Source organism: Abrus precatorius, unplaced genomic scaffold (genome assembly GCF_003935025.1).
Source record: "Abrus precatorius isolate BTA unplaced genomic scaffold, Abrus_2018 Scaffold7, whole genome shotgun sequence".
NCBI lineage: Eukaryota > Viridiplantae > Streptophyta > Magnoliopsida > Fabales > Fabaceae > Abrus > Abrus precatorius.
The window spans coordinates 32,899,978-32,921,355 of record NW_020874417.1 but is presented as its reverse complement, the minus strand read 5'-3'; the positions used below and the strand labels follow the sequence as shown (position 1 = coordinate 32,921,355).

Sequence of the window (21,378 nt, the reverse complement as noted above, 5' to 3'; positions counted from 1 at the left end):
TTAAATGTGACTAGAGAGAGAAAGAGAAAATAATTCTTAGAAAATAATAAAAGGTTAACTGATGTTTATATTTTTGGTTTGACAAAGTTATTTGTTGAGTTAGAAGAATTCATTTGAAGGGGAAAAAAAAAGTATGCTACTTTTTTAGTTTTTGTTAACTTTAACTCTTAAAACCAAGTTTAAACATCTAAAATTAGTAAGGTTTTATTTGTAAGAATGCATTTATTACATTAAATTTATAAAACGATAAACGTGTTTCTGAAAAAAAAAAAAAACTACTACTTTTGAGTGACTTAACTTTAAATGTTGAAGTTAAGATTATTTTGTATATATCTTGTTAAGTATTAAGATCCTATTTAAAGAATTGAAAGTGATTTTTTTTTCTTAAAAGTGTGTTTGATTGCATTAAAAAATATATAACAGGTTTATTAATTACATTTACTAATAAAATCAGTCAGCTTTTGCTTATTTAACCAATAGTCTTAGAGTAACGGTTAGTATTTATTTTATTTATTTACATATTTCGAACATAAGATATTACTTTCTAAATTTCCAATTTTTGTCACTTAAATAGATATTGTTTGATCAACTATCACTTAAATAAATTCTTCAACCTACTTATAATCAGATGCCATGGGGTACCAAAACAATATCGGGTGCCATAAATGGTAATAACAGCTTAAAGCAATTTCATAATATTCATGGATTTAAAAAAGAAACACAGTAACAGCCAAAATACACTGAAGTCATGACTTTAGGACAATTTCGTATAGATCTCTTATTTTGTGTTATAGTATTATTATATGGACCATTTTTAAGCGGTTGATAAAATATTATGAATTAGTATATAATTAATTTAACTTTAAAGATAAATCATTTTTCTAATTTTAAAACATTTTCAAATTTAATATAAACCAAATATCCATTTAATCTATGAGTCTAAATTTAATTTAGTAACACATATTATACAGAAAACTGCGCATACAATGAAAGAAATTAATTCATAACATAAAATAAGAAAAAAAAAAACTTTTACATCTTAAATAACGCTATTTATACCTATTTTTTTTTACTATATTTGTTTTGCAGCTCTCTTTTTTTTTTTTTCTATATTACTAATATTGTCCCGTGTCTGTTTTTCTATTCCACAGTAATACGTGTTGAAAGTTTATTATCAAAGACCTAATTGATAAATAATCTATAAATAATTAAACAGCTAATGTATATCTTGAAACATGTTTTACTCCTATTAAAAATGGCAATGGATAAAGTACTTTATGGGTACTCACAAAATTTATCTTCAATAGGTAAGTATTTATCCGCTAAATGAGTATTAATAAAAATTCATAAATTTTAACATAGATGAGTGCGGGTATAGGTACTTAAATATTCACCCCACCTCATATATGCATATATATACTCTTTATGTGAGAGAGACCTTAATCCAAAAGTCTATGATGAGAAGGAATTATAATTAATAATTAATAATTTATATATTTGACTAAATTCATTCTATAGTTATTAATAATTATGTAATCATATGAGTTATTTTACAGCTTATGAATGTGACTTATAGAGAAATATCTAACTTGTTATCTTTTATATATTTTAAATATAAAGTACAACAATTTTCATATAAAGATAAATTTTTAACAAATAAGTCTAAAACTATATTATAATTATTATTGATATTTTCAATTATCTTTATTTTAATTTTATATAATCTTATTTGAATAATTTTTCACTTACAATGGAGCAACTAAGAATTTAAGAAAACAAGAATTTAACCTACTTTTAGTTTTTAGAAATTTTTTGTAAATATTTTTGTAAAATTTTGGTCAAGATAAAGATTTTATTATTTATTTTATGTAATTTCATGTCTTATATTTTTTATTCAGTTCAAAGTTCTTTTACATACATAATTATTTTATTTTTTTGAATAGAAAAATTTTCTATTTTGAATACGTGAGTAATATTATCTTTCAATTTATAATTCTCTGTTTTTAAAATTTTTTCTATATAAAATAAAAGGTTAAAAATTTAATATAAATATTTATATTACTCAAATAAAAGAATGCATATTTAAATATATAAAAATCTATCTAATTAAATTTGTTTTATAAGATTAACATAAAAATATATTTATCAATAAAGTAAATCATAAGAATAATTTTTTTATATTTTTAATAAAAAATTTATTTACTATTTTATATCGTTTAATTAGGCTAATACAATTTAATTATTACATAGTTGTTATAAAACTTAATTCTTGTTATGGACTTGTATGTTTTATCTTCTATTAACATTGCTAGACCAAAGTAATATATAAATTTAAAAGATAAGCATTCATATGAAAAGTCTGATTTTGATAAAGAAATAAAATAATCTAACTATATATATTATTTTGACTTTACAATAAATAATTAACTAGTGTTTTTTTTTTTAGATTCTTGAGAGTGACGGTATATGATTCTTAAATTTATGAGTTGATTATTTTAACATTATATGTAAAGTTTTATTTATAGTTTTTAAATACTTTAATTTAAAAAATTAATGTATTAAGATATATTTAATAACTAATATTTAGATATTTATTTTTTTCTTTATTCAAAAAATTTATATCGAATTTCTATATTATTATATTATTTATGTAAAATTATATAAATATATTTTTTTATAAGTATTTTTTTTAAACAATTACAGGTAATAAAAGCAGGTATTAATATATAAGCATGAGTATGCAAATATCTAAAAAGTATAAATATAAAAATTAAAATTATTATTCATATAAATATAAAATTAAATACAAATATTTTTTTAAAATACAAAATACTATAGTAGGCATGCATAAGAATTTTCTCTTGTAAACTTTTTGAAAAACAAAAAAAAGAATAGCATCATAGTACGAGAATGGACAATAACTTTCCCGTGGCCCCACCGAAAGAACCTGTCCAATAATATTTACCATAATAGTGTTCCATCTCTGCAACACCCGTGGAGGTGTGACCATGGAACGTGTCGACACCCAAATGGATCTTCGTCATTTTCATGCGACACAAACGAATGGTTAACTAAGTTACAAACTGGAAGAGCCATTAGGGGTCTGAAACGTGGCCAGATAACTAGGTGTGGACCCATAAGTTAATAACCTCTATGTACAACATCTAGGGTATTGGTAATATTACCACTTATCATAAAGGAGAAAGTTGAAAACTTGACTTGACTGAAATTGACTCCATGTCTGTGAAATAATCCACAAACCCAACGTAGACTAACCGCAACCAGGCCTCAACATTTCAATGGCTATGATGATTGAAAGTGTAGCTTATGGTAAAAATTATACGTATCTGTGTCTTCTCTTCATAGGCAGTATTGTTGCTTGATGTTGCCCTCACAACTACCATATAAACTCCTCCACTTGTCCCCTCCTCAATATATACATTTAACAGATTACATGTATAATTTCTAGAAATAATATATTAACTAGTTACATTTTCACGTATTTAAGAAAACTAAAATATAATTTACTAACATGTTTTTCCTACAAAATAAGTGGACATGCATTTACAGCTTACACGATCAGCAAGCACACATTTTTTTCCTTTGTATTTAAAAAATCATATTTAGTACTTTGTAGTAAATTTTTAAATGCTCACAGTACTGCTCCCATGAACCTTTATTTTACTATGATTCCTTAACAGAATATTATGGAAAAAAAATAAGAACAATATTTATATATCTGTTTTATATAATATTACATTATATATCATACTCTTTTTTTTTTAATTATCTTTCCTTTTGTCTTTCAACGTGTCTTCTTTCTGCCTCTTACACCCCATTTTCGGAGTACATAAGAAACGTTATTCAACGGAGAAAAGGGTGGTCAACGTGAAGATAGAGGGAGCATGTGGAATATTGCAGCCACTATTATGTATGTTCCCTCTTACGCTAATACAAGTGCCTTTATTTTCATCCTTTATCTGCAGTGCATTTAATGATATAAAGAGAGAAGCGAGAGATCGTGAAGTAGCTAGGAAGCAGAGAGAGAGAGAGAGAGGAAGCATGGGAAGAGGGAGGGTGGTTCTGGAGAGAATACAGAACAAGATCAATCGCCAAGTAACTTTCTCAAAGCGAAGGAGTGGTTTGCTGAAGAAAGCTTTCGAGTTATCTGTGCTCTGCGATGCTGAAATCGCCCTCATCATCTTCTCTAGCCGTGGCAAACTTTTTCAGTATAGCAGCACTGAGTAATTTTCCATGTCACTCATCTTAATTAATATATAATCTTTGTGGGTTTAAATTAAGTTTAAAACTTCCCCCTTTTTTTATTCCTTCTTCTACTTTCATGTTTTCCAAATGCATATTGCTGTTTGGTTTTTTAGTACTATATATTATATATATAATTTCGTATCCCCAAAACCTGTGAAGGGTTAATCTGTTTCCTTATATTAAATATTAATTGGGCTACATAAATCGTAGTTAGGATTTTTCACTTCTTCATTATCTCCTTCCACTTTTTCTACCATTTAAACGAAAAGGATAATATCTTCTAACCTTAGTCTTTTTCATGCTCTCGAAAATAACATAATGCCATATTCTCTATATATTAGAGCTGAGTAATTTTTTAAAAGTAATTTGTTGAAGAATAATTGCGTTTGGTACCTCACAAACAATTCAATTTAGCTTTTTTCATTTACAAAATAGAATTTTGTAAATTTATTTGAAATATTCCTAATATAATATGTAATTCAACTAGCTACAAACATCCTTTTACATTTGAATTTATAACTCTTGCCTGGATATTTGTCATATGAATTATACATACTTGACATAAAAGAATTAATAACACAGATAGTATTTCAGATTTTCAGCTGATAAAAATACTAACCTTCAGTAGTGTTCCAATAGTAGCATATTAATTATTCACTTGTAGAAAATATCAATTTTTGATGTGGGATCCGCATCATGAAAAGAATGTGTTGGGAGAAAGGATGATTTTCCTGTTAAATTAAACTTTTACTTGTATAACTTGTAGCCACGCAGATCGGTTGTTCCTTTTTTTTTTAAAAAAGAATCTCCTTAATAAAAAATTATACATTCTTTGCTCAGATAAACTTTTTGAACATATATTTAACTCATGAATCTAATTATGGTTATTCTGCCCAATCAAATTTGTTGTTTATTAAACTACGATTACATAGCTAATTCAAATTCAATCAAGTATTTAAGTTTTTTTTCTTTCAAAAATGTTAAAGTATATAAATAACTAATACTATTAATTGAATAGCTAGTCCTTAAAACAAATTGTTTAGAAGGTGGGTCATTCTTTGTTTGAAGCAAATGTGTTTATCTTTGATACTTGTTCATTCTCATGTCAGCATTAACAGAATCATTGAGAAATATCGTCAATGCTGCTTCAACATGTCTAAGACTAGCGATATAGTTGAACTTCAATCACAGGTTTTAATTCTCTCTTTTTTACTCAATAACTATTGTCTTTCGAAAAATAGAGAGAAAAAATAAAAGAAATTAATTATGAAGCTAAGTTGCTCAAGATAACAATTGATAACAATGATGCTGCATATGCTTTCACACAAAAAGGACGGTTCTATGAATTTTCATTTTTTAAATTTCGCAAAATGCAGTGCTTATACCAAGAGCTTTTGATATTAAGAGTCAAGCATGAATCACTTGAACGGAGCCAAAGGTAAGGATTCTGATTAGCAGACACAAAAAAGAAAGTTTTTGTTGAATTAGTCCAAGCTGTAGTGGACACTAATTTATTTTGTCTCTCTCTGTGTTTGAAGAAATTTTCTAGGAGAAGAACTTGAGCCACTTAGCTTGAAAGAATTGCAGAGTTTAGAGAAACAACTGGATAAAACGATTGCACAAGCTCGAAAGCATCAAGTACTAATTGGCATTTATCTTGAATATCTTACTGAATATGTAAAACTAGCTTTAATTGAAACCAATAAAATATTCAAGTGACAAGTGCTCTGAAAAATAAATTATATATATATATATATATATATATATATATATATTTTAGATTGATAATTAAGTTTACATTTTCCTTCATTATAGTTTGGTTTAGATCTTTGAAACTAACTTTCTTCTCACTTTGATCGAAACGGCGGGTTATGAAAAGGTTGTACTCTACTTTCAACTTTTTTTTATAACTTAGTCGTACCAATATAATGTGCCTAAATCCTTAAATATGTACTATATTTCTACTTTTGTATTCAAATTATTTTGTATTTCCCATTTCTATCAAATTGCTTGCTACTAAATGCTTGCCAATTAAGAGAATTAAAGAAATTAAACTCAACTTAAATTCTTAAATTAGTGAGAGACTTTTTTTTTAATTATATATATATATATCTGGCAAGAACATATTGTATAGGTTATATATAATAGCCATTATATATCTCGCCTTTGTTTGCAGACGCAGAAGCTGATGGCACGAATTGATGAATTATGCGAAAAGGTAAGTAATTATTAAAACAAACACAATAAATGAAGGTTGTTATACCGTTGAATTTAATTTGATGCATGTGAATTCTTAATATGTGAACATTGATGATATTTGTTGTATTTCCACCGAAAATACTGTTTAAAATATGGTCAATCTATATGGTAGCTAGGGTTTGTCAAAGTTTTTCTAATTTTTTCCTTTCTTTTTTATATAAGAGAAAGAGGATAAATCTAAAATTATTATCCCTCAATTTTTTCCCGTATCTACATATGCATACTAAAAAGAGAAATGAGTGCAATTTTTTCTTTTCCTTTAATATTAATTTGGCATATATGTGACACGCATAATTGTAGTTACATAAATATTCACTAATTCTCATTATCTACATAATGGCAGGTACAAAACCTGGAGGAGGTTAACAAACATTTGGAATCCAAGGTTTTTCTTTAGATAATCAAGTTCATATAGTCGCATGCCGTAAAACTCGAATAGTTTATATGACATTTTTTTATTTGCATTTTCAAACTTTTACTTCAGGAAAGAGATAAATGCACCCAGCAGATCTGTGAAGGTTCTACTAACTCGACCCCGTTTGTGTACAACAACAATCATATTCAAGTCAATCAGTTTCAATCTGGAACAACAGGGTGTGCATTTCTTTCTTCTTTTCAACATATATGAATTATGATAGATATGGAAATTGTTAATGTATTTTTTTTATGAATCTACTTCGATTAAGTTTAAGATATGAGTAAATAGGGTGAAAGAAGAGGAGATCATAATCAAACTTACGATATAAGAAGTGTCCTATGCTAAAATGTAATTTAACTTTATTTTAACCAATGAGTGATATCTTAACAACTTACAAGCCATATCTGCATGCACATAATCATAACGACGAGTTTCATTATATGGACAATATATGAATTTTTATTAATCGCTGAAATTAAATAATTCATTTATTAAAATAGTGCGGGAGATGGAGTAGGTAAAAGTATGTGAAATTAGCTTTTATATATATATATATATATATATATATATATATATATATATATATATATATAAAGCAGTTTAAAGGACGCGTCATGAAAAATATTTTTTTATTTATAATATTTAATATTATTGATATTTAATTTTATTATAATTAATTTATAATTTTTATATAAAAATCAATATATATATATATATATATATATATATATATATATTATTTAGATACATGTTTAAACAAATTATTTATAAATAACATTTTATAATTTTAGAGTGCTTCATAATAATAAATATGTTTAGTTCATAAAAAAAAATACATACATAAAAGATTTTGCATTATTTGATTTGAGTACCTAAAGATATATATCACTTTTGAATACCTAGAATGGAAAGAATAGTAATACATCCTAACTGCATTTGATTTAAAGATAAAAATACATTTTTTTTGTTGCAGATGGTTTCGGCGTCAACAAGCTGCTGCTTCAAAAGGAAAAGCAATAGATCGACACGGGGAGTGAACAAGGCCAAAGCATCATAACAAGAACACTTGATAGTGCCTTTGAATGTTCATACACTTTATATATAGTTCTCGGTGTGAAATTTCTAGCTACTTCATTGCTCATTGATGTTATTTACAATCGAAAAGTACTATTTTGTTGGCAGGTCAATGTGGCTTCAACTGCATTGTTGCCAACCTATATAATATAATGTTTGTGGATGGTAGATACGGTAAAATCTGTTTAATTAACTCCAAAAAAATAAAATTATTTCTAACTTTTATTTTGCTCTTACAGTGGATAAAACGTAATTTTTTATAAAAACTAAAACAAGAAGTAAATTCAATATAAAAATTATATTTGGTCAAAATTTGTAAACTTAATATACTTAAATATAACATTCTAAACATATTACATAAGAATTTTCACAGTGTGTCTATTTTTATGAAAGTTAAAATTTAAAGAGGTAAAAGTAAAAAAAACAAAAGACAAAAAGAAAAGTTCAACCCATTTGAGTGACAGAAGAAACATAGGAGGCAAAAAAATACAGTGTAAAAAAAAATTTTTTTTGTAGAATTTTGTTAAATTAACTTTTAGGGTTGAGTTTAAGCATTCACAAATAAAAATTTAAAAAAAATACATAATTATTATATTAAAATTATAAAAATACAATAAATATTTTTTTCTCCTAAAATTATACTATTATTAGTTATTTATCCTACTTTTTTTATAATACAATATTAATTAAGTAAATCTGTTTTAAATCCAAATTTATGTGAAATATTACAAAATTGAATTATTATTATTATTATTATTATTATTATTATAATAGTATCTTGAATTGAACACATGAAAAAAAATGATAACCAGTTTGCGTAAAATTTGGATTAAAAAAATAAATTTTTTGAGTTGTTTCTAAAGTAAAAAATGTATAAAATAAAGAAGTAAATTTTTTTCTATTATTAATTTAAATTATATCATATTTTTAAAATCATATATTTTCACTTTATATATATATTTTTTTATAGCGGATGGATCCAACTCTCCGAACCTCGAGACAGACCATAAAAGAGTTTATGGTGAACGGTGAATAAAAAAAATTAGAAATAAAATCAATGTACAGTAAAAAACTAATAATAATAATAATATATTTTTATTATAAATTATAATATTTAATATTATTAAAATATAAAATTTTATAAATTTTAATAAATATTTATTATATATCTTTAAACATTTAATAGATAAAAAAATTTATTTAATAGACTGAAAGTCAAATCAAGCAAATCTCTTTACCAATTAAGTCAAATTTCATAATATAAAAGAGTTAAACTTATATTTAAAAATATTAATATATAATATTTTAGACAGCGGTATGTGTCAAAATTAAAAATTATATATTAAATTAGATGTTAGAATTATTTTTATAAATTAATTCATGGTAATATATTATTAATTTAATTATAAATAATAATTTTAATAATAATAAAAGGAAAACAAATAAAAATATATATAAATAAAATTTATAATTTTGAAAACTAAAATAATATACTTTAGTTTTTTTAAAAAATTAAAAATTAGTTTCGCGACGTTGAGTTCCAGATTGTGAGGCATCGTTCACAATTATACAAATCTGCATGCTTTTGTAAAGCCAACCCGTTTCAATCTTGATTGCATTTCTTTGCTTCTCTTCTCCGTGTAAACTATTAACTTGCACCAAAACACATTCTCTTCTTCCTCTTCTGCATTTGCAATACTCTGTTTCTTGTTTCCAAATTTAATCCCACACCTCGTTGCCCAGATGGCCCAGTTTACCCCCTCAGGTTTTTCGTCTTTCTTTCGACACTCGCATTCTCTCATCTTTTCTTTATCTGGGTTGTTCTTGCTAACAGTATTCATTGCATTGCCGTTCAATCGATGGGGGGTTGTTTGTTATCTTCGTTGAAACTGGGTTTTTGGGCTAAAGATTGCATCTTTGAGATATTTCTGATGTTGGGTTCCTGCTTTAATTTTATTTCCTTTACTCAATTAGATTGGAGATATTTTTGTTTTGAATGTATGTTCATCTGAACGTGTTGTTATCTTTGTTGCCAATGTAAGAAGTTAAGAGATTTCCCATTTGCACCACTCGTCTGGGGTGTGATTATTGCATGCAGAGAGATAAAATCAAGATGACGGGCCTTTATTTTAATTGATACTGTCATAGTGTGCTATACAGTGGTTGATGAGAAGATCTCATTGGTTTGGCATTTATTATTTTTCTGTCGTCTTGGATCTGTGTCTAATGGCCTATTTTTTAACACTGCATTGGGGAGCAGAAATTGGGAATCGGAAAGTACATAATTTGAATGGCTAATGCATGGCCTGGCAATGAGCCAACCTTGATTAAACTTGGTTCATGGAAGAGCTTTTTATACTCAAATGAATCATTTTTTTTACATATATTTATATTAGGTAATACCAAAAAATAAAATCAAATGCTAACATATATTAAATCAAAGTATTACTAATGCTATTCTTAAAATCTTTTCTTTATCTGGGTTGTTAGCAAATCAAGTTTAGAGCTAGCTCTCAAAGTGCCTTGGCTTGTTGCCTATTCTTTGAAGGTCATATTTGTAATTTTTTGTGTTAATTTGAATTCAAATACCTGTACTTTTATCTATATGGATTTTGGGTCTAAGGAAACAGAGTGCTCACTACAGAAGATGGAATATTAGTTTAGCCATTTAGAATGTCATGTTACTCGTGAAATGATTCCTCTATTTCTTACTACCTAGCATAAGGATGTTTTACAGTATCCCATATACAAATATACAAATACACTAATAGGCGTCATCCTATCATGAAGATGAAATTTTCATCTTTTGTAGTTTTGATCTCCTTGCTTACTTGGCTAGTGGCAGTATCTTATAATGTACAATTATTTACTTCTATGCATTGCAACTAGTGAAATTATCTGAACCCAGGGATTATGTTGGTTTCTTAGCTAATCTATTCATGCAGGTAAATCTGATCATCCCTTAAAAGAAGACTGCAAGAAAACAAGTGCACTGGTTGTTTGCTTTGGTGAGATGTTAATAGACTTCGTGCCAACAGTGGGTGGAGTGTCACTAGCTGAAGCACCTGCTTTCAAGAAAGCTCCTGGTGGTGCTCCTGCAAATGTGGCTGTTGGCATCTCTAGGCTTGGGGGTTCATCTGCTTTTATAGGAAAGGTGTATTTCTCTATCTATGTCTGTTTATCCAGATGAATATTTGTTCAAAACCTTGTATTTAAGACATTTGTCATGTGTGATGTTGTTTGAAACTGATTACATTTATTTGAATAAGACTGTTAGAATACACTACCACACCCTCCAAAAAAAGTGTGACTGTGTGAGAGAGAAAGAGATGGAGAATGCTTGCTTGATCTATTAGAATAGAAAATCATAGCTTAATTCCTTCCAATCTGTGTTTTAGGTTGGAGCAGATGAATTTGGATATATGTTGGCTGATATTTTAAAGCAGAACAAGGTTGAGACATCTGGCTTGCAGTATGACTCAAATGCAAGAACTGCATTAGCTTTTGTTACCCTAAGAGCTGATGGCGAGCGTGAGTTCTTGTTTTTCCGAAATCCTAGTGCTGATATGCTTCTTCATGAGTCAGAGCTTGATAAAAATCTCATAAAGCAGGTGTTTTGAATTTCTCTCTATATTTCTACAATGTGGACTAGAACCTTTGGTTTAAGTCCAGGTACTCATGATATTGATTGCAGGCTAAAATATTCCATTATGGTTCCATCAGCTTGATTAATGAGCCGTGCAAGTCAGCTCATCTTGCTGCCATGAGAATTGCCAAAGACTCCGGTTGCATTCTCTCTTATGATCCAAACTTGAGATTGGCATTATGGCCATCAGCTGAGGCGGCCCGGAATGGCATAATGAGTATATGGAATCAAGCCGACATCATAAAGGTATAATATATGTGGCTAGAAGATATTTATATGATTTACTTTATAAATGCCACAACACGTGGTTTGAATTTGTAATTTTATTCTCCTGTTTTTTTTTTTTTAAATAAGCATTTTGTTATTTTTCCCCCCTTAGTAAGTCTTATGTTGTACTTTCTTTTATGTCTCTGCAGATAAGTGAGGATGAGATTACTTTTTTGACTGGTGGTCATGATCCTTATGATGATAATGTTGTATTAAAGCATCTTTTCCACCGTAATCTCAAGCTTTTAATTGTCACTGAAGGGTCAGAGGGTTGTAGATATTACACCAAGGTAAATTTGTGATTTAACTGCGATGCCAAATGTCTAATTGGTGGGATAATCTATCATTTCATCGTTTTATTTGTTCTGTCTGTGCCGGTATTTGTGCTTGTATCAACATTTTTACTCTAATGAGTGGGCTGAATTTATGGTAGTGACTTAATGAATATAAATTTAGGAATGTTTCATCATGTTGTAATATACACAATGACTACTAACTACTTGAATCTGATACAAGGTTTGCTTTGATGTTCAATCATTTAAAGTTCTATTGTCTCTTGTGAGTGATTGGTGTTGAGCTAATGGTGATTGCCAAATTTCGGTGCAGGAATTTAGAGGCAGGGTTGCAGGTGTGAAAGTCAACCCTGTTGACACAACTGGTGCTGGTGATGCATTTGTTAGTGGGATTATCTACAACTTAGCTTCTGACCGAAGCCTTTTCCAGGTAATTCAAAACCTTTTAAACATTGTGGTTGTTTAAATTGTCCATACTCCATGTGAAATAAAATTTCATAAACAACCCTGTTTTGGAACATTTGTTTTATGTGGCAGAATGAGGAGCGTCTGAGAGAAGCTCTATATTTTGCCAACGTATGTGGTGCCATAACTGTAACAGACAGAGGGGCAATTCCTGCACTACCTACAAAAGAAGCGGTCCTGCAATTCAGTGCAAAATAGCAGCAACACTGACAATTCTTGTCATAAAATGTAATATTTGTTTCTAAGCTATAGCTTGGGTCCTGCTGAGCTTCATGTACCCCCCCCCCCCCCCATCTGTCTTTGTCCTTTGTCCTTGGGGCTGTATTTTTCATATATATAATAAATTCAATTTCCATTGCTCTCTCAAGCTGTCTTATAGCAGTTGATCACACAGAATGGCTTCTAGTTGAAGTGTTCTAGAGATCTCCATCTGTAATAAAGCGGAAGGTTTAATTAAGAAAATGAATTAAATGTTTTATCTTTGTTTTTTCAATACACAAAAGGCTTGACTTAAAATAGCCTTTCGTGGCATGGCAGGTGCAAATGGATTAGCTTCCACTGTGTAGAGAGGCGAAAAAATATCCGTTGAAGTATAATTAAAAGTAAGAAGAAAAATGTATATACACAACCTAAAAATTAGACTTTGCAAAGCATGTCAAATTTAAAACTCCAGGCAGTCTGAGTCAAATTTTTAGAAATAAGTGTGTCGTAAACAAAATTTAATTTTAATCAAATAACAAAAATGAAGTGTTAAACTTTCAGGTTTAATTGTATTTTTAATCCTTGTCTGAATTATATGTAATATTGGTTTTGCTAATTTTTTTAGCTAGTTAAATTTTTACTTTTGAAATTTAACAAATTTAGTCTTTTTATGATTCCCTTCTATCTTAAATTTAATTTTTATTTTTACTTATTTTTTAAAAATTAAATCAATTAAATATTTTTATTTAAAATATATGCTTCAAATTTTAATATGTTATCAAATTTTCACTAAATTTTTTACTTTTACAATTTTTTAAATGTAAAATAAGTTGGTTAAAAAAAAATAAAGAAATTGATAATTTTTTTTTAAAAGTCGATAAAAGACTAAACCCAAGTTTTATAGCGCACACAAGGGTTGTTGGAATCAAATTACACGAGATAAAATGTGATTTATGAAGAAAGAAGCAAAGGAATGGTTCATTTTGCTGCTGCGTCAAATTGGTGTTGGGCATGTGCAAACAAGTCACCCCCGGAAAAGGACTGAATCGTCTATCTATCCACAATGACCATACCATAACTGATAACTGGTAACAATAACAAGCCAAACCCATTTTCGCTTTGGTTTTAATTGAACCGAACCGGGTGGGTTGACGCCGCTGTTCGGAAATCAGAAAGCTGAATGCGAGTGATTGGGTTCCCAAATGGCTACGAACCCTTCGCTTCTTCCTGAGATCGGACCCGACGGTCTTCCTAAAGAAGCTCCCGTTATCAGTTACACCGAGAAGGTTCTCTTCTCTTCAATTTCCTTCTCTCAAACTCTCTTCTTTAATTACTGCATTTTTCATTGTTTTTCTTGTTGTTGCAGATCATCGAAGCGGAACAGCTTCAATTGCAGAAGTAACTTCTCTCTCTGTTTCTGTTCATTTGGATCTGCCAATGACTCTCTGTTCCATTTTTAACTGTCATTATGCGGTTCCACTTTCTGCATTCTTTTAATTTGAGTCAGTTTATTCTCGCGTTGAAATCCAATTTTCATGGACCTGTGGATAGTTTTAGGAGAATTGAAGATTCTAGATTAGAATGAATTCAATTCATGTAATTCCGCGATTCTCCATGCAAGAACAAGTAAGCAATGGCTGTGTAAGATTTAGAGTTGATAACGACACCTACCAGGCTACAACCTAGGGGATGACAGGAACTTGGTGTTCTCGGTTGGGATTATATGGTTTTAGGTCAATTGTTGTGAGAGATTTAATTGGATTGATGAAGGAATGGAGCGATAGCATTTTTGTGAAATATGATATTCATGAAGCTTGAAGCACTGGTAATTTGTTGTTAGAAGAAGGAAGTGAAGGCGATAGTTTTTGCATCTGTACTTAAAATGTTGAAATATTTGGGTGAATGGAATTAATTGCATTGCTTCGGTGGTACTAGCACTTGTAGTCCGTTTTTATGAATTACGACAAGGTTGGTGGTGGCGGAACTTGTGTATAAATGGGAATTAATTGCATGTTTCTTTTCTTTTTCCAAAAAGAAAAAAACTCTGACTTAACTCTTCTGAACTTGTAATAGTATAAAATATGAATTATGCAACTAGTATCTGGTTTGGACATACAAGAATTTTGGGATTTCAGCAATTAATCCTTTTGAAATGTGAATAATAAAAAATAAATGTAAACTTGCTGTATTGTAGTATAAATAAGAACATTATCCTGGGTTGTTCTGAATGTCCCTTGGTCCCTTTTCTCCACTATTGCATGGAGGGATCACTGGGTAACTTTAAAGATTGAACGAGGCCTCTGTTTATTGCCACTGAATATTTTATGTGGACAAATTTAGTAACTAGATTCAATCATCCTGATCTCTTATATTGTTATTTTTTTCAGATACATTCAAGAAAACTATTCCAAAATTCGTGATGTGGAGCGTGAGCTTGCAAATCTTACACTGGAGATGAAGCTTACAGCTGGGCCAAAAAAAGCAGGTTTCTATATATCATTATTGTCCTTTCTGGCCTAAATTTATAAACGTCATTCTTCCCTGTATTTTATAGTGAAATGACATTTCTTTGCATTTTATTCATGTTGCATACTTTAAGCACTTGAACTTTTGAGAAAGAAAATAGAGACATCAACCGAGAGAATCCGTGTGGCCAAGCTAAAGGAAGAACAGGCACGGAAGGTCTGTTACTTTGTTACTTTAAGATTCTCCACTTTTCTCCTGTGATTTTCATAATATCAATATTTTAGTGGTATTGGTGGTATGTACTACATCATGCTAGTGCCATTATCTGCTTACCATATGATTTCTGATCTTGAGTTCACTAGTGGCTCCATGAAGTTGCTGAAATAGATAATGAGGATATATATGTTAATGAACACTGGTGGTGATTGTGAACTGCTGCATGAATTGTTCATTGTGTACTGAATTGGCTTGTAGGGTTAAACATTGCATTGGAGATATATTCCCAGTTCCTTAATTCTTAGTAATACTAACGATCACATAACTGGCGATTACATTTTTTAAGCACTTTACCCAACAAATGAAAGTAAAATAGTGATTAAAAAAATTCGTTTAATTGTAGTACATACTAGAAAGTTTTACTCAGTTTCAATTAAATAGTTTTCCTTCTTTCTGTTTGTCTGTGTCTGTCAGAAGAGGAAGAGTTTATTTAATGAAAATGAGATCTCTCGACCATTATTGATTATTGTGTGAACAACAAAGGAATTGATTATATTTTTATTTTTTTTCATTTTCTTTTCCCACATTTGGGTTCTAATTATAAAGTTGAACACACTAAATCACAATGGATGCTGTACAAGTAAACTGCCAAGAATTATTTATATGGATATGGATGAGTGTAGCCAACTTCAATCATTTGATCTATAAAATTATCAATCAGTATGCTAAGTATCGTCTCAAATGTAGTTGATATCTTGAATGTTTGTGCTGCAGGTGTGGGAATCAGCATCAAAAGTAGTGAGGGATGAGGAAGCAATGAAGCAAAAGCTATGTGAAGATTTGAGCAATCTGGTAAATAGTGTTATATAAAGACATAATAAACTACTCTTTACCTGGTTGTTTGATACTAACTAACAATCTTACACAGGTTCAAGAAAGCAGTAACTCTCAGTTTGCTCGGCTTGAAGAATTAAAAAGAAGATTGGAAGCTTTGAATCCAAGTCGTGCATCAACTAATCCTTATCATGTATGTTTTTCTCACTATTCATCATTATTAGATTTATATAGTTAATGGTGGCTTCTAAGCTATACGCCTAATTTTGGGGTGCATACAGTGTAGTGCGCTGCTTAACGAATTAAATGTTGTTCTGAACTTCTAACTACACATCCTGAGCTTCATCTATAATAAGAATTTCTTGTAAGAACTGATAATATTTCATTTGGAATTGTTGGGATTGAGGAAATGGGTTGTTGGAGAAACGGGAACCTGCTTGCATTTTCTGAAAATACTGCCTTTTTCACAGTTTCACCATGTTCTTGAGCACATTTAGACAGTCATGCACAATAAATGTTCTGCACATGCATCTTCATATCGCACCAGTAAATTTATTGATCATGCACTTCAATTAGGATGGGAGATCGGGCAGCTCTTCTCAGGATAGTACACCCCAACATGGTTCCTCAGCTCCCAATGCTACGGAATCAAGTGGGGGATCAGCCGAGAGTGTTCCCAACCAAGGTAATGGTCAGAGAGTTGTGTCAACAAATGGGCCTTATGAGCAGCCTCATAGCGAAGGAGAAGGAAGAAGTAAAAAGAAAGTTAACTTCCAATTGAAAGGAAAGGGAATCGGTGCTGTGCCCAAGGGTAGATCTTCAACTCCTGGCTGGACTGGTGCTGGCTTTGATGTAGATGCCAGAACCTGAGAATCTATAATAAGATATTACTGCACTGAATTCATTTTGGGTGAGAATATGTACTTTTTGTACAAGGGATATCCTTCGGTCCTCTGTTCTTGTTACCCATTAACTTGGAAATGTAGTCTTCTTCCCTCAATTCAATTGTATTATTTCCGGGATAGTTGGTTGACACAAAGGAATAACCTGACTTGTGTTGAATAGCACGCAAACTTGTGAATGCCTTCAGTTACTTTCAGGCAAGAACAAATCAATATGTGGAGATAGAATAGCCCTTCTGATTATGCAAGTTGTCATTCTCTTTTGATTTATTTGTTTTGAACTTATATAATAGTTCTACCATTTTCCTTCTTTTTGCAAGTGTCGATGTGGTAATCTTTGATGAAACAACTATTGCTGCTTCACAGAGACAACTCCATAAGGGTCAATTCAAGTTGTGAAGAAACTAATTTCCGTTTTTCGGTGCTTGGATAGGAAATTGGAAGTTAAAAACTCGCAATAGAATTCCACTCTGGGATTATAAATGTTTTAAATATTTCAACTTTCATTCTTTACCCACTCTGTATATAAGAGGGAGGGCCCAATTATGAAATATGTTTTTTTTTTTTTTTGAACGGGGGCAGGTTCCAGGAGATTTGATTGCATGCGTGATGAAAAACAGTAATGTAGTCAGCAGGATATCAATGCACTGAGAAAAAGTAAACCTTAATATTATAATTGTGTCAAAAGTCCTAAAGTAATGTAGGTTAAATAATTATTATTAACAGAAAACTAATGAAAAATTTTATGTTTGCGTGTGTAAACCAAGCATGCACCATATCGTTAAGGGCATCAGGTGAACTTTTTCGTTCATTTTGCTTTCTTAGTTTTATAAAGGAACCAGAACTTGTACTTAATTTGTCATCTATACCACATTGTTAAATCCATGAACATTCTATTAGTTTATTCAATATGTCATATGAAAATTAACATGAGCCAAATTTATTTGGTTAAAGATCGTGCGAAATGGCTAAGGAGCACCTCCGGCTCATTTTGCTTTTTTAGTTGAAAAAGGAACCAGCGCTTGTAATTTGTTTGTCAAATTGTCATCTATACCACTTTATTAGATCCATGAATATTAAGTCAGCAAATCTATGTATTCATGGATTTATCATGAATATTCATCAATAGCAAAGCTATGTATTCTTTATTTCACTGATTTCAGAAAGTGAAAACAACTACAGTTATAGCAATACACTAACTATAGGAATGCTAACAATTTATTCTTTTGAAAATATATTTTAACAAACTCTTGTAATGAGTTTGTTTTTTATTTTGAATTATAATATTAATGCTTTCACGTAATAAAAAAAAATTCAATTACAAGAAATGCGTCGAAAAGCACATTTATCAGGTAATATTGTTAGTATTTCTTTATTGAACTAACTGGTTCAAAAAGCTTTTTAATATTTTCAACTAAACCAGACAAATTTTACGAAAATAAATATAGGTACGTGGAGAAAACAAAGCAACGAAATGTGGGTTTTTAAGGAGTATATTTTCTTAGAAGTCTCGAAAGTAAAACGTGGATAGTTCAGTGCTTTACTTTACAGAAAGCAATAACTAAATCACGATTGATTCAAACAAAGGTTTATTGTGGCATAGCAAATATACTATTGAATTTGAAACATAGATAAGAGGCTTTAGAAGCATCAGCTGAAAGTGAAGCATGGTTTTATGATGGAATTTTTGGGAGACCTACAAAGAAAAAGAAAAGAGACAACAATGGTTCTCACAATTGTACCAGTTGGTGATGGGACATGCATTTTATATCATCATTTTTCTTTTCATTTTGTTATCAGAATAATTAACTCCCTATTTCTACTCTGATTCTTGCAATTAAGATCGTTCGGCTACAAGTACTGTATTAAATCTATGACTCAGTATCAGGCTGCACCTGCAACGATTGTACCTCAACTTGTAACAACAGAGACCCTATTTGATGGGAGTACCTCTAATTGTAGTAACAGAGTCACAGTCAAATTATAAGTTATTTGATATAGTATCTCTGTTTCTACTGACTGAGTCACTCCTTCAGAGTTCTTAAGGAGATCCTTCTTAATTTTCTTAACTTTAAAATTGATGTTTCTAGTTTTTCTTTATTTTAAGTTTTTATTTTTCATAATTTATTTTTAGTAAATTACATTATCCTCTCCTCGTGAGAGATGTTTAAATTATGATATCTTTTTTTTATTGTAAAATATGCACTCATTTCCTTTGGAAGATAAATATATGTGTTACATTTAAATTTATTTTAAAATAAACGAGTTGTTTTTTATGTGTTACAAAATGAAACACTAATAGTGGCAACAACACTCTACAATTTTAAGTTGCAGTTCAAAAACATGATATTGAAGCTTTTGAATGCAATGAGAAAAGTTAAAGATGAAATCCATATAGATTTAAATTTCTAGAAAATCAAACAACAATATATTCATATTTAATAAATTATTTTGTCTTTTAAATTTAAATTAAGCTTTGACTTTGTCTTTTAATTATTTTTTTTCAAATTTATATCAAGTTTCTTTTTTCTTTCTTACATTTGGTTTAGCTAAAAAATATAAAAACGAAAAAAAGCCTCACAAACAATTTGAATCTCGACATTCATGTCAAGAAAGTGAGAAAGAAACAATATTTTTCAGTTTTATATTTTTATTCTTCCGTGATTTTATTCCCCGTGTGCAGTATGCACCCTGATGGTTTTCTTTCCTTGTCATTTACTTGTGCTAACAGTTAATTTTGGATTTTTTTTTATTTTATGAAATAAGTAAACAATGAAAAAATTATAATAAATTTATTTTTTGTTTTATTATTAAGTAATATTATACTTTGTAATTTTAAATTAAATATTTATATTATTTAATCAAACATATTAAAATAATAAACTAAAATAAAAGATTTATTATAATATTCGCATAAAATTCACCTTTTTTTTATATTTCTCTTATGTCAAATAACTTAGTAATCTCTTCATCTTTTTACTATTTTTCCACTCAAATTATTTCTTTTTTTATATTTTGAATTTCTTTCTCAAACCTGTTAGCATAAAGGTATCCCTTTTGCCACTTGAGATCATTCAATTATATGTAATTGTTTTTCAATATTTGGCTTCTTCCATCAGCATCTTGTCCATTGTAATCGTTAATATATTATGTATGGCTTTTTAATAAATATCCCCAGATGTATTTCATGTCATATTTTTATAAGGTAACTATGATATACTTTTTTCTACCATCATTTTACTATTGAATCTAGCTTCTTTTTTCTTTACTAGATGCATTTTAAAAAACAAATTTATAAGGCATTATATTTTTTTTATTTGAATATAATATGAATGAAAAAAAGTTTTATAAAACTTAGTGCACAGACACTGTTCTTTCTCGTACCTAAAAAGAGAAAAGGGAGGACTATAAAGCGGATGCATCACTTTTTGAACTAGGATAAAAAGGTGGAATATGCTCAGAGAATCATATTCTATTTGGTTCTTACTTCATGGAAGTTTGAGATTGTAATCTAGCGCAAGACCACACTAGTTTTTCAGAAAAATAATGAGATTTTGCATGAAAACGTTTGTGAACTTCTATGCGAGTATTTCACTTTTTCCTTTTTGTAGAACAAGCTAAAGTGTTGAAAATATAACACAAAAGAACATGTTTTTTTTTATCCTTTTCTATTCTTGAATAACACAGTAGGAGATTTTGGAGGGAGAGATATAATTTATATCAAATATGAAGTCATTATATTTGGTTATAGAATTCATAAGTTTTATTTAAAGAAAGATATTATATATATTTTCTGTCTAATAATTTCTATGTTACGGGAATCCCGATTTAAAAATAATCACCTTCTTCATTTTCATTTGGTTGTGATTATCAGTAATCGAAAACAAAAGAAATAACCTGAACCTTCACTTTCAAGTTTCAAATGTTAAAGAACTTTCTTCCAAAAGCTCGAGTCAATTACCACTTTTCTTCATATTTTTTTTTCAATATACGTGTTTCACTTAGTGGGTATATTAGCTGAGAGATTGTAAACATATTATTTTTATTTTATAAAATTAATTTTAAAGTGAA

General features: G+C 29.3%; 3 protein-coding genes across 3 annotated transcripts; all 3 read left to right on the top strand.

Moving 5' to 3' along the window:
• Positions 1-4,062: 4,062 nt before the first annotated feature.
• Positions 4,063-7,980, top strand: LOC113871827 (MADS-box transcription factor 17-like). Its single transcript, XM_027508924.1, has 8 exons — positions 4,063-4,244; positions 5,376-5,457; positions 5,643-5,704; positions 5,805-5,904; positions 6,443-6,484; positions 6,869-6,910; positions 7,010-7,119; positions 7,917-7,980. Exons 1-8 carry the CDS (start codon positions 4,063-4,065, stop codon positions 7,978-7,980), a joined length of 684 nt encoding a protein of 227 aa, XP_027364725.1.
• Positions 7,981-9,760: 1,780 nt separating this feature from the next.
• LOC113873291 (probable fructokinase-7) lies at positions 9,761-12,886 on the top strand. Its single transcript, XM_027511345.1, has 7 exons — positions 9,761-9,782; positions 10,963-11,171; positions 11,416-11,628; positions 11,712-11,909; positions 12,080-12,220; positions 12,537-12,653; positions 12,761-12,886. The coding sequence occupies exons 1-7, from the start codon at positions 9,761-9,763 to the stop codon at positions 12,884-12,886; spliced, it is 1,026 nt and encodes a 341-aa protein (XP_027367146.1).
• A 983-nt stretch (positions 12,887-13,869) lies between these two features.
• On the top strand, positions 13,870-17,615 carry LOC113872872. Its single transcript, XM_027510743.1, has 7 exons — positions 13,870-14,175; positions 14,256-14,287; positions 15,277-15,374; positions 15,489-15,571; positions 16,346-16,423; positions 16,500-16,598; positions 16,982-17,615. Exons 1-7 carry the CDS (start codon positions 14,092-14,094, stop codon positions 17,273-17,275), a joined length of 768 nt encoding a protein of 255 aa, XP_027366544.1. The 5' UTR covers positions 13,870-14,091; the 3' UTR covers positions 17,276-17,615.
• The last annotated feature ends 3,763 nt before the right edge of the window (positions 17,616-21,378 follow it).